We start from the raw sequence: 13,983 nt of genomic DNA, 5'->3' as shown, positions 1-13,983 counted from the left end.
GGGGATGGGGGGACCACCATGACATCAGGGATAACAACTAATTATATAACCCTATCAGACATCACTCTCTTTTACAGCTATGAGGCACCCAACATATAGCCCCATACTGATCGGTACACCATTACTCAAAGGCTGTCAAACCTTCTTGACCTCACAGCTGATGTGGGTTTGTTTAATTATAAATATATTTTATTTTGTGTGACATATTGATATTTTAATGCAGTCTGCACAACTAAGTTTAGCCTCAAAGTTTACAAGCCTGACCAAAATTTTTCTTGTCCAAACAAGTTCTTAAATCTTTGAGAAAACCTATAACGCATTGCTGATGTTAACTCATTTCACTTCAAAGTCATATCTTAGCTGTACCGTCTTTATTTTTGTGCCTTAAAATGTATTTCATACACAAGTAAGTGGACATTTTTTCAAATGCCTGTTGGGCCTGGGGATAGAAAACTGCAGGTCCAGTAACATTTGTATAGGCCTGTCACAATCCTTATAATTAGACTATTGTTAGCATTGCAGACTCTTTATATAAATTGAAATAGTCATTAAATATTTCAAAACAAGCAATAAGTATCCAATACTATTTGATGACACATATTTTGCCTACATTCTCATTGGTTGTATCATTATCACATGGGGGTCAGTAATATTGACTCGGTGTTACTATTTTTAGATACATCAGGTTAATATTCACTTTATGGCGTCATTTCAATTATAACATCATAATGCATGCTCTCTGACGAATGCAGCACTTTCCTCTGTACAATTTTCATACGTTCCATCTTGTTTAGTGATTAAACATTATTTAGCATCTTACTGAACTATTAATATAAGAACATTTGTTTTGGTGAATGTGTGGTTGTATGGACCTGAGAAAGTGATATTAACCTGACTTTTTCTGGGTCATTATCACTTTCTAAGGTTTATATAATCTATGATATGATATATATTCACCTCTGCGAAAGTCCTTAACTTGATCAATAACAATATGAGATGTGATTAGGTGTTCTATGGAGAACTTAAAACTAATTTTGTGACTATATATAGGATATACATCTTATTGGAAATAAATCTAGAAATTATTAATTATTTTGGCAATAATATGAGTTATTATATAGAATTTTATTTAAATTATATTCCAGTAATGAATGTGACAATGTGTACATGTGTGTACTAGACATACAGAATACACAGTAGGGTATAAAGATAATATCTATAGGAGATGAGAGAGTGAGCTTATAGCGCTGTATTGTTCAGTGTCTGTGCAGATATTTATCTCCCATTCTTATACCCGCTACAGCTGTTCCTAGACAGTTTTGATGTAATTATAAACCAGCTGGATTACTATAGCTTACTGTATAAAGCGGTCTCTTATCTAAATCTGGAATATCTCGGCCAGACATCATAATAAGGAATAATAATATAGTTTAACACACACCGCAAAAATGAATTGGAAAAACATTTATAAAAAAAACAAACACCCCAGAAATATTAAAGTTTATCAACAAAACTAATACTGTTGGATATTAAATATTAATAAAGTAGTTTTATAACATGAAAGAGAATAGTGTGCTTCCACCGGGAATTGTGGGTTCCTGATTCCTAGTCGGGCGCTCTACCACTGAGCTAAAGTGAAATTCCCTGTAGTTCGAAGCTAGAAGGTGAACATAATCCTATGTACAATTAAAATCTGCCACACTACTCACCCCTTTTTAAATGTGTTCCTACCACAGTTTATTAATATTTTCAGATATCAAAATTAAAAGTATCTGTTAATAAAATAGCCGTCAGATTTTAAATTTGGGTTTAATTTATAATCAAGTAATTAAACATGATATTACATCTAACCTGCTGTCAACTTAAGTAGTAATAATACCACTCTGCAATGGGTGGACACTGGTCATTATCAAAGTCGTATAACTTGTGTCCAATTCATTCCTTTTCTCAAATAAAATATGTTTAAACTAAACTATCAAGTCTTAATAATCTGGCCTCTACTAATCCAGATCTTCAAGGTTTTACTAGTTAGTTTATCAACAAACCTTCCAAAATGATTAATACTGTAAATGTTATATTGTATATGAATGTAAATATGTTCAACCAATACTATATATTTATAAAATGCAAATGAGTAGGAAGATATATTCACCTGATGTTTAAACACATGTGACTATTAAATTCGATACATACTATAATGATACTGATATGTGTACCATTTTGATTTGAATAGAGGTAAAAAAGGAGATTATTCCTATTAAAGTGTTATTTGCCACTGCAGCAGTCCATGATGTATATTACACAGACGTGATTAATTCTGTGTGTAGAATAACTGAGGATTGAATCATAGGAAGCTGTAAATGTGTTTCAGTTAAATATAGAAACTCAGGAGAAAATCATGCTCTTAGTCATCATGTTTTTCCTGTTTAACTATAGCTTCATTTGAAAATCCAAAAAACACAGCTGGGATCTAGTTAATTTCTGAATTTCGAAAACCATAATGAAATGTGTTCTTATAACAGAAGATTGAAAGATGAATGAGAGTTAATTTTCAATAATTGAATTCTGGCTTTTTCCCCAGTAATAGACTTTTTCAGGTTATATTTTGTAACCGTAAAAAAGACAACACAAAAAGTGATGACAATTTGTACAAAAAATTGTTTAACATGACATTTGTATTTCTAAATTCTTGTTAGTTGCAGTTACTAGGCAATGAAATTACAGCACAATGTTGTGTTTTGTGCAAAATTCTCTAGTTTTTGTCTGAAATGAATAAATATTCATTAACTCCGATAAATTAACAATTGTTTTAGTGTTATCTGTCTTTTAAAAATAAATTCAAATATGTTTTAAACATTTTATTTCTGAATAAGCAAAAGGTCTAGGGTGATGATATTTGGCCATTAACATGCTGGAATGAATGCCTACCAAGTGTGTTCAAGTGAATGACCTTCACTTATATTCAAGGTCACAGCAGTAAAATATATTAAAAACTTTTAATGGCTTCTTCTGAATAACCAAAAGGCCAAGGATGTTGATATATAGCCAGTAACATGATGGGATGAAGGTCTACCAAGAGTGTTCAAATGAATGACCTTGACTTCTATTCAAGGTCACAGGGTCAATTGTCTTAAAATACTTTCAAACTATTTCTTCTGAATAACTGAAATCCCAAGGCGATGATATTTGGCCAGTAGTATGCTGTGATAAAGGGCTAACAAGTTTGTTCAAATGAAGCACTTTCACACATATTCAAGGTCACAGGGGTCAAATATGTAAATAACGTTAAACATGCCACATCTTCTGAATAACCCATCAGGCCAAGGATTATGGTATGTGGCCAGTAATTGCATGCTCAGATAAAAAATGGTGAGGATTGTTTAATGAATAATATTCATCCATATTCAAGGTCACAGGGGTCAAATGTGTTGAACAACTTCTTCTGTATAACCAAAAAACATAAGGTGGTGATATTTTGGTGAAAGTTGCACGCTGAGATAAAGGGCTATACAGTTTGTTCAACTAAATGACCTTGTGAGACTTTCATGGTCACAGGCCTAGGAGTCAACTGTGATTAAATCTTTTAGCAGGTTCTTTTGAATGACATAGAGTCATAGATACTGTTATTCTGCCTGTAGCTTTATTTTAGTCCAATTTTAAGGTTACAAATGACGTTTATATCAGGTTAGTGATGCAGGCCCATGAGGCCTCTTGTTTTATATAAAAAATTAGTATCGTAAACTTGAATTCCCATTTTAAGCAGTGAATCATGATGTCACAATACTTGTTCATGAGTATAGGGATCACAGAGCCTTATATCATTATTAAGGATATTTTGGTATGTCAAATGTTGGGGTTTCACCATTAAGAAACTCACTTACTCAGATAATATATAGAGAGTAATAAGCTTATTCTCTAGTGTTAAGCTTCATTTACATTAATTGAGCTAAAATAAATTGACCTGACCCGCTTTGAAGGTAAATGATCTGATTGCATTGAATAACACATTGTCTTGTTTAACCTTATGGTACCCTTTACCTTAAGTCTTGATAAGAAGTGTATTAATCCTTTCACCATAATGGACTCATCCCCATAAATTCATGGTAGAGTCTACTAAAGTTACCTAGGGATGGAAGGATTAAGTATGCAGACCTGCTAGCCTTTGAATCTCCCAATGGGGGTCATGACCCCCATTGGGAAATTCTGTGGGGGGTACCCGATAACGCGCGAACGAAAATTTGTGTGGAAATTTAATAATTTCGCGGGGTCTCTGCTTTACGGAGTATTATGTTTTGTCTGCTGGCAAGATCAATGACTTTTTTGAAATAAACAAAACATTTTATCACACCTTCATTGTTTTATTACATATTCTTAATCAATATACATGTTTTTCTTTTCCTAGGTGCATACTGAAAGCATGAACCATGTTGATTTAGTTTTGCACATTACAAAGCACATATTGTATCATTTCCTAATTCGGATCTCCCTTCTGTCTGGATCTTCTTCAACATGGAAAATGTTCTCTCAGAGTCAGCATTACCCACTGAAAGTACCAAACATGCCTTCATTAGCCTACACAACACACCAAACCTAAGATCATTCTCAAAGGATTCTTTAACTGCATGCCTTTTGATATCGTACGTAGCACCCAAAGCTACCGAAAAATGATTGGTACACAGTTTACAATAGGTATGATCGGGTCCAATATTACTCTTCTGAAGCCAGTCATAATCTTATTCCCACGAAGCATTGTAATTACAGCCATACTTTTTCAGGGACGCTATTTACCTTTAACTGAAAGCTAAACTTCCGAGAGACACGAACGGAACATTTCCGAAAGTACAGAGATCCAAATAAAAGACACGGATGCGGGTGATTGTGGGTCATATTTACGGAATGCGGGAGATACGTATGACCCGCGCGGGTCATAAGATCGTCGCGGGTGATAGGTTCATTTTGCGGGTGTGACCGCAGAATGCGGGTCATTTAGCAAGTATGAGTATTGTATGAGTTGTTTTTAGATTGCATAGATATACAGATTGTATTTTGTTTCATCTGGCTGCACAGTGCCACACATATATACTTATCTAAGTATTATGTAGGATAGCAACGCAGCAGTGATTTTACTCTATATACCATCTGACACCATTGTAAAAGATGACACGTTCCTTTATTAATGCATTATATGTATCAAATGTGTTAATCTCTCAAATATTGATTCTACGTGTTGCTTGGGTTGTGTTTTATACAGCCTGTGGAAGTTAAAACTTGGTGCAATATAAGTGATTAGCTGTCGAAATATGTACAATGTATATATCTTGCAACAGCATATTTTGAACATTGTGATATATATACTTTAATCACCCTATAAACTAGAATATAAACACCTCCAAATAACTCAATGTATAGGTAAAGGGATTTTCACCTTAAATGGTCGGGAGTAATCTTGAGCCAGGGGGACTCAACATTGTATAAATGGAGGGTATGGACCTGGACACAGGGGGACAAGTCGACTCATCAGCAGATATAAATGTGAATCTATAAAATCTGCCACTTTGAAAACGAGTTAAAAGATTTTTTTCAGTTTCTTTATGAGTTCTTGTGGTTCCTTTTAGGGCAGAGGATGGGGGTCCAATGATATAAGGGAATCTTATGTTAATGTTTCAAAATCCTATTTTCTTATTACAGATATAGGGATTTTAGCTTAACTTTACCTGGAGGGTCCTGCTAATATAAGAGTTTGTTGAAGGGAAGAAAGTGATTATTAGAAGGCTTTTGGTAAATTATTATAGTCAAATATTTTTGCTAAAAATATTCATAACATTTAAAAAGCAGTGGGAAGATTGCAAGTTTTATCATCAATGCTAAAAACACATTTATACAAAACAAACATATATGCATTCACACAACAAGTTTATCAAATATGTTTTTGAAATCAATCTTGTCTATTGCTTATAAGGTAAAACTATAGTTAGTTAGCCAGTCAGGGTTCTGGGCCTCTTGATTAACTCTTTCATCCCTAAAATCAAATTTGATCCTTACCGAATCAAAGAGTGGGCAAGTCCAGTTTAGATAAGTAGGGGTGAATGAGTTCAGATTTGTCCTAGATCCTGTGCTTAGAGTTTATGATCCGTAAGGGATGTTTAATTGTCATGTGATCCATGTAGGATATTTATTTGTCATGTGATCCATGTAGGATGTTTATTTGTCATGTGATCCATGTAGGATATTTATCATGTGATCCATGTAGGGAAGGTTATTTGTCATGTGATCTATGTAGGATATTTATTTGTCATGTGATCCATGTAGGATATTTATCATGTGTGATCCATGTAGGAAGTTTATTTGTCATGTGATCCATGTAGGATATTTGTCATGTGATCCATTTAGGTATGTTTATTTGTCATGTGATCCATGTAGGATATTTATTTGTCATGTGATCCATGTAGGATATTTATTTGTCATGTGATCCATGTCGGATATTTATCATGTGATCCATGTAGGGAAAGTTATTTGTCATGTGATCCATGTAGGATATTTATTTGTCATGTGATCCATGGAGGATATTTATTTGTCATGTGATCCATGTAGGATGTTTATTTGTCATGTGATCCATGTAGGATATCTGTCATGTGATCCATTTAGGTATGTTTATTTGTCATGTGATCATGATGTAGGATATTTATCATGTGATCGATGTAGGATATTTATTTGTCATGTGATCCATGGAGGATATTTATTTGTCATGTGATCCATGTAGGGAAGGTTATTTGTCATGTGATCCATGTAGGATTTTTATTTGTCATGTGATCCATGTAGGATATTTATCATGTGTGATCCATGAAGGAAGTTTATTTGTCATGTGATCCATGTAGGCTATTTGTCATGTGATCCATTTAGGTATGTTTATTTGTCATGTGATCATGATGTAGGATATTTATCATGTGATCGATGTAGGATATTTATTTGTCATGTGATCCATGTAAGGGTGTTTTTTTTGTCATGTGATCCGTATATCAGGTCATTTTGGTTTGGTACGTGTAGCATCTGATCCTTTTTCAGTGTTTGTGTCGTATACCTCTTCATTTTAGCCACAGGACTGAAATAATGAAATTAAACCCCACATATACTGTATACATGTATATGTCAGCATTATAACAGTTTATTGCTGCGAGTATTTTTCAAAATATTTTATGCGAGTATGCAAAACCTGGCACAAACAATCCAAATGGAAATGGACTGTGATATGAAATGTCCACATTCACTTGGTATACATAGTACAGTAACACAGAAAAACTATTCAGACAAAAATAAACATCCTGAATAAATTTCCACTTCATATACAAATTATGAAACTATCTTAATTTTGCTTCAGTTTTAAAGAAAGGCTAACTGTAGAACACCTAATAGTATTTCTCTAGGAATCCAGATCAAGTCAAATCAAATTTGCACTTTTGAATGCTGATATTGTGGATCTAATTTTGCCTGAGATGGTGACAGTTTACTGTATACTGTACCTTACAGTTGTATCATTGGTTTGTAGGACCAGTACAAGCAGTGGTTCGTGTCTAAAGTCCTCCTCACAACCAAGCATGGCACCAGGTACGTAACATATAATGCTCAACAATTGCTAACTGAAAAAGGTATATGTTTCTATTATTCATATAAATAATCTGTTTCTTTCATAGAACTTACCCTAAAGTGCCTATGATTACAAATTGCAATTAAGATTTTTTTTTTTATATATTTCTGTGGGAAATAAAACTTACATATCAATAATAGTGTTCTAAGTGTAAAAACACAAAGGTGCCACTGACCAGAATTGGAACCCTGGACCTCAGATCATTATATATACTGTCGCTCTTACCAACTGAACTACATTACCTGGTCAATGGGTGCCTCACCAATAATATAATTTTCTCGGATATACTATATATGTATTGTGTTCATACTTCCATGGCAGTTTCTGATTCCACTGCACTGACGTAACGTGGATTGTTATCAATTCTAATGAGTAAGAATTTCAATTCATGATTTAGCTCAGCTTAGAGCTATGCTAGTTGTATTCATCACCCTGTGACTACCATTTGCATTCATTACTCTATGATTGCAACAACTTCAACATTCTTTTCTGAATTATATTTGTTACAGAATCAAAGAGGTGAAGTTATCACCATCAATTTCCTTCCAGCCAAGACGACGAAACAACCCAGCCTGTACAACTGTTCGTGATGCAGCAGTAAGTATGGCATGGACACAAAGCCTAGATGTGTTTTTGCTTTTGAGTTAAAAATAGTTCAGAGATATTTTATAACAAATGCTATGTATTAATTAGACATAATTTTTTCTCATCATATTAATGAGTTTTAAAGAATTTTATGCAATAATTGGAGATTGACTGATTTTAACATTTGAAGTTTGTTTTGACTGATTTTTGCAGCCAAGCATTGTGCCCAGTTTGCATGGAGATTTTGACCAATAGCTTAGTTCACCAGCTCACGCTCAGATTGTTTATGCATGTAGTACATTTAATAAAGGAATTTTAATTACTAAGTGTAAATAAATTAGTGTGCTATCAATATTCTAATCAATTTCTATCAGGACTATTATAAAACATGTTTAATTGTAAGTACAACCTAGTTTATGGTTGTACTTGTTTTGTACGAATGTATGTTATGTCAGGAGATTAGGTATAGACAAAATGCCTGCTGCATGTGAATGTCGTTCAAATTGTGTTTGTTCAGATTTACCTTTTTTCCCAGCTGCAACATTCCCCAGTCTACAGCTGTCAAACTTCTTCCTAATTCAAACTCCTCACCTCGACCAGGTCCACTTGTACCCTCCCTTACCTCATACCCAATACCTGTAGTCAATGCCTCTTGTCCATACATTGTCTCTGTTGCCTGCAGTCGCCCATAGCCATTTCATTCATTGCCATTGTCACAAAGCATTATCAGAATTACAGGGGTTTTACTCGCTTACATTCTCTGCACTTCTGGATTACAGTCAGCTGTGTNGGGGGGGGGGGGGGGGGGGGGAGACCAGTTACTGGGCTTATACTTGGAAGATTACAGAGGACCAATACCTGACCTCACAGTCTGTCAATTTTACTGTTACACTACCATGCAATTCTTTAGATGTACAAGGATCAAACAAGTCTAGTTGTATCATCCACAAGGTGGCATAAACAGAGCTTTCAATTTTGCCATCACTATTAGAGGAATGCATAGAATGTAAAAGAACGTATTCCCCAGAGTTTTAAGGATGCCCCCACAGTGGCCCATTCCTTTATCAGTTCTCCTGCCTCTAGCCCAGACCTTCTTTCTATTGCCTTTGTTCTGGCCCATACCATGTATCTGTTGCTTCAGCTTTGGCCCATATCTAACATCCATACCTCAATTCCTGCCCATATCTATTATCCTACCTTTTCTTGTTACCATTACCATGTCTTTGACCCCTTTTGGCCATTTCAGCCTGTCTATTTTTGCACCTGCTATTTTATAAGGGGTAGGTAGTGTTATCCATCGTGTCCTACCCCATCATGTCATGTCATGTCCAGTTCTGCTTTGCTGAGCTAGCCACTTCATAAAGGATTGAGTTGATACTTTGTACAAAGGTCAAGTATGAGAATATATTTAATGAGGTGGTGTCTCGGAATTCAGAGGTCAAGGTCAAGACTTTTATTTATAGAAAGTTGTCATAAAATGATACTCATGTCTTAGACACTTCCTAGTTTCATCCATTGTTATAATTACTTGACCCTGATCCTCATCTGACCCTGTTTTATCTAGTTAGCTGATTTTGACATTGATTCTTTTTTCTATTCTCCAGTTTCTTTGTTCTTTGTCTATCTTGACTGCCTACCTATATATCCGCTAACATCTAATAAATTGAATTTGACCATCTTCTCTAACATCTATTAACTGACCTTGACCATCTTCTCTAACATCTAATTAACTGACCTTGACTGTCATTCTACTCTATTTTGATAGTTCACAAAGTCTGTACCAGCTGAATGTCCAGACCTGATAACCTTATGATGGTTGTCTCCCTCCATCGTGTGTGTTTGTGGCTAATTTGTTACCTGCGTGTGTTGTACTTTTTTTTATAGAATCCAGACCCTGATAAGGAGGTTGAGGAAGCTCTCCTTTCCAGTCCTACACTACATGTATGTCACACCTGTTATCTGTTATCATTATGCATCACCTAGTTTGGCTTTATTGTCTTGTTTTACATATTTCTGTCGGGATTTAAAACAAAAAAGTTTTTTGTGACAGCTACAATTTCTATTGTTTGTTTGGGTTCTGCTGTTAGTTATTTCCTCAGAATTACCTGTATATGCATGTATTACTTATTGATGTCGAAGGGATTATACTTACCTGTTAGTGAATATTGTTTTTATGCCTCAAGTCTCCTTTGAAAAGGGAAAAATACGGAATAAAGAACCTGTAACATTTGAAATATGGACTTAATTCTATGTGTTGATATGAACAATTCTATCAAATTAACTACATGTTAATTACATGTAGAGGTTAATTAATCTTAAAGGTGAGACATTGTTAAACGATTTTACTGTTTTCATCTTTGGTTAGAAGAAGCGAACAGACTCACAATATTACTAATACACAAACACTTCCTAACAAAAGCTTTTCAGCATATTAAATAATCTGTAAATAACCTCTTTGTTGTGATTGATTAATTTTCATCATGTTTATTTGTTTGGAGACTCATTTGCAAATTGAAATCTTCCACAAAACACTAATTTTGTACAAGATAGCATCTATCAGTGTTAATATAGTATCATTGCAAGTATTCATGAATGAAAGCTACAAGCATAGTTTATGGAATAATGTATGTGCATTAAATTAAAGTGATTTAAAGGACTTTCTTCTTTTTACAAATATCTTGCTATGCATGACAATGGAAATCTTGTTCGGTGACAGATCTTTTTATCTTTTACTTGTGATAACTTAGATGTATGAGAAGTTGTCGGGCTGTACACAGGCACAGATAGTAAAGGACTGACAGCAGTCAGGAACCAATATTTCAAGGTATTTTCTCAATATTTCAGACCGATGACAGTATTATACGATATTTCACGGTAAAGAAAGTGAAGTACCTGTGGAACCGCCATCATCAGACTTTTGAGAAACTCAGGTAAGTGACAATGTGTGATTCTTTAAAGCATCTTGAAATCTGTGACCCTCGTATACCTTAAGGATCCCTGTACCACTGCCAAAATGGTAACTCTACATTGGAAACTTTTAATGCATGACTACATCATTTCTATAAAAGGAAAACATACCTTGCAGATCTTAAAAAAAAAAAAAATTAAATAATCAACAAAAATATTCAATGTTCCAAGTGTATCAATGTAACATAGCCGGATGGAATTGAACCCTTGACTTCCATTCATTACACTGCTGATCTAACCAACAAAGCGACCTTGATAACAGTAGAACCCTGATTTAGTCGCAGTACAGTTATAACTAACATCCAAAACAAATTTTAGGGGAAGTCACTCTATATATGAAAAAACTACCATTGAATTTTTTAGTGTTTTCCACAGCAGTGGGGCAGGGATCCTTAAGATAAACTACAGGTCTCAAAGCAGGTTAAGCTGAGACATCTAAACTAGCTGAGAAGCTTCAACTGTAGTATAAAAGTTATAATGATATTACATATTATTATATTATTATTTGCCTCGGTCAATATAACTTTTTCAGGTTCATATCACATCATATTCACTAGCACAAAAGTCTATAATTGTATAATGTAGTGTGTATTCAAAATGAGGGAGTCTCCCTCCTATATTGAGGGAGAGCGATGAGATCAAATGCGTTTTCTTAAGTGGATTTTGATTTGTGATAAAATTAAAAGTCACCTTCATTGTATGTGTCAAATTGTAGACATATAACTCCGTGAATAAACAAGTGTCCAGAAAAGTCAAGTAATAATTGTTTATATCAGTTATTCATAATAACTATTGATACATAAGAATCTAAAAGCGTCATTGCAAAATTATGTTCCCGGCCACCATGATATATTATCATCCTGATCGGTTTGTACCTGGTTAATCATGCTGTACATCTGTTATCATGTATCAGTTGCTGTGATGGTTTTGTTTTAGCTTAAGGTAGAGAGTCCAAACACTTTTCTAAAACAAGCAGGCATTGAAAATGATATTTATCTGGTACATTAAACCCATAAATCCAGCTCATGTACAATAATATATTGTATTTATGACAGAGATTATGATGAAGGCACATTGTGTTCATACTTCCATGTATTATATTTATGACAGAGGCTATGATGAAAGCACATTGTGTTCATACTTCCATGTATTAATATTATATTTATGACAGAGGCTATGATAAAGAAACATTGTGTTCATACTTCCATGTTTTATATTTATGACAGAGCCTATGATAAAGAAACATTGTGTTCATACTTCCATGTATGAATTTTATCTATGACAGAGGCTATGATGAAAGCACAATGTGTTCATACTTCCATGTATTATAATTATGACGGAGGTTATTATGAAAGCACATTGTGTTCATACTTCCATGTATGAATTTTATCTACGACAGAGGCTATGATGAAAGCACATTGTGTTCATACTTCCATGTACTATATTTATGACAGAGGTTATGATGAAAGCACATTGTGTTCATACTTCCATGTATTATATTTATGATGGAGGCTATGATGAAAGCACATTGTGTTCATACTTCCATGCATTATATTTATGACAGAGCCTATGATGAAAGCACATTGTGTTCATACTTCCATGTATTATATTTATGATAGAGGTTATGATGAAAGCACATTGTGTTCATACTTCCATGAATTATATTTATGACAGAGCCTATGATGAAAGCACAATGTGTTCATACTTCCATGAAACCCAAGGGTTGACGGCTGATGAATTGGAGGAGAGGTAAGTGCCAACTTTATTAAATCTTAATACTCAAATATTCTGATGGGAAACAAGGGTGTGTTGACGGTCATACATGTAGCTGCCGGTCGACTAGTTAATCCCCAACGCTCGGGGTGGGCGTCCCCCCGCGACTTTGCCCAGGTGATTTCACCGAGGGGCTTTAAACCCCTGTTTCAGTACCAAATCACCTGAAGTGTACTGTATATACTATGTAAATAAGTCTATTTCAATTTTATATCTTGAATGCTAATGTTTCCTTCAATGCAAGATAAAAAAAAAATGAATCTGTCAGTTGCTAACTGTAAGAAATCTTGTGATATCAAATTCAGTATATATAAGATGAATATATTTGAAAGATAAAAGATTCAAGTTGGTAAAATATTTTATTGTGTACTGGTATATGATGGATTGAATGTTTTTTGCCTACAGAAGTATACTATATGGCATCAACTCTATTCAAGTCAGTGTCACCCCTATCATCGTCCTTCTGATAAAAGAGGTAAGTTATCAGTTACAGACAGAAAACAAGCACTTATCAATGGAAGTCAAATCAAGACAGCATCTTCAAACTTTGATGTATTTGTAAACTGTGATTTTGTATTGCTCAGAATTATGACTGGTTCGATGGCTAAGGAGGAACTTGCTATGGGTGTTTGATTATTAGCTCACCTGGTCCAAAGGACCAAGGTGAGCTTATGCCATACCGTGGCGTCCGTCCGTCGTCCGTCGTCCGTCGTCCGTCCGTCAACAATTTCTTTAAACGACTTCTTCTTCTTAACCACTGATTGGAATTTTACTAAATTTGACTGGAAGCATCCTTAGGTGGTGGGGAATCAAAATTGTACAAATGGTGGGGCTGACCCCCCAGGGGGCTGAGGGGCGGGGCAAAAAGGGGGCAATTTGGCTATATTGCTTTAAGCGACTTCTTCTCTGGAACTAAGAGATGGATATCAACCATATTTGCCTGGAAGCATCCCTAGGTGGTGGAGATTCAAAATTGTACAAATGGTTGGGCTGACCCCCCAGGGGGCTGAGGGGCG

The 13,983-nt window shown here is 34.8% G+C and overlaps 1 protein-coding gene across 3 annotated transcripts in view; it reads left to right on the top strand.

Annotated features, from left to right (window-relative positions):
* Nucleotides 1–13,983, top strand: part of LOC110462762 (probable cation-transporting ATPase 13A3) — a 57,431-nt gene that overhangs the window by 13,728 nt on the left and 29,720 nt on the right. For 2 of the 3 annotated variants that reach the window (XM_021516911.1, XM_021516910.1), the window contains exons 4-9: nucleotides 7,544–7,602; nucleotides 8,152–8,239; nucleotides 10,112–10,168; nucleotides 11,072–11,157; nucleotides 12,869–12,943; nucleotides 13,373–13,442. In XM_021516911.1, the coding sequence (XP_021372586.1) occupies nucleotides 7,544–7,602; nucleotides 8,152–8,239; nucleotides 10,112–10,168; nucleotides 11,072–11,157; nucleotides 12,869–12,943; nucleotides 13,373–13,442 (435 nt within the window). The remainder of the gene's footprint in view (nucleotides 1–7,543; nucleotides 7,603–8,151; nucleotides 8,240–10,111; nucleotides 10,169–11,071; nucleotides 11,158–12,868; nucleotides 12,944–13,372; nucleotides 13,443–13,983) is intronic. The other variant, XM_021516912.1, reaches the window with a different exon arrangement.

The sequence above is a fragment of the Mizuhopecten yessoensis genome, unplaced genomic scaffold (assembly GCF_002113885.1).
Source record: "Mizuhopecten yessoensis strain PY_sf001 unplaced genomic scaffold, ASM211388v2 scaffold10829, whole genome shotgun sequence".
In the NCBI taxonomy this organism is placed as follows: Eukaryota; Metazoa; Mollusca; class Bivalvia; order Pectinida; family Pectinidae; genus Mizuhopecten; species Mizuhopecten yessoensis.
The sequence above is the reverse complement of the archived record's forward strand: the minus strand, read 5'-3'. Positions and strand labels throughout refer to the sequence as shown.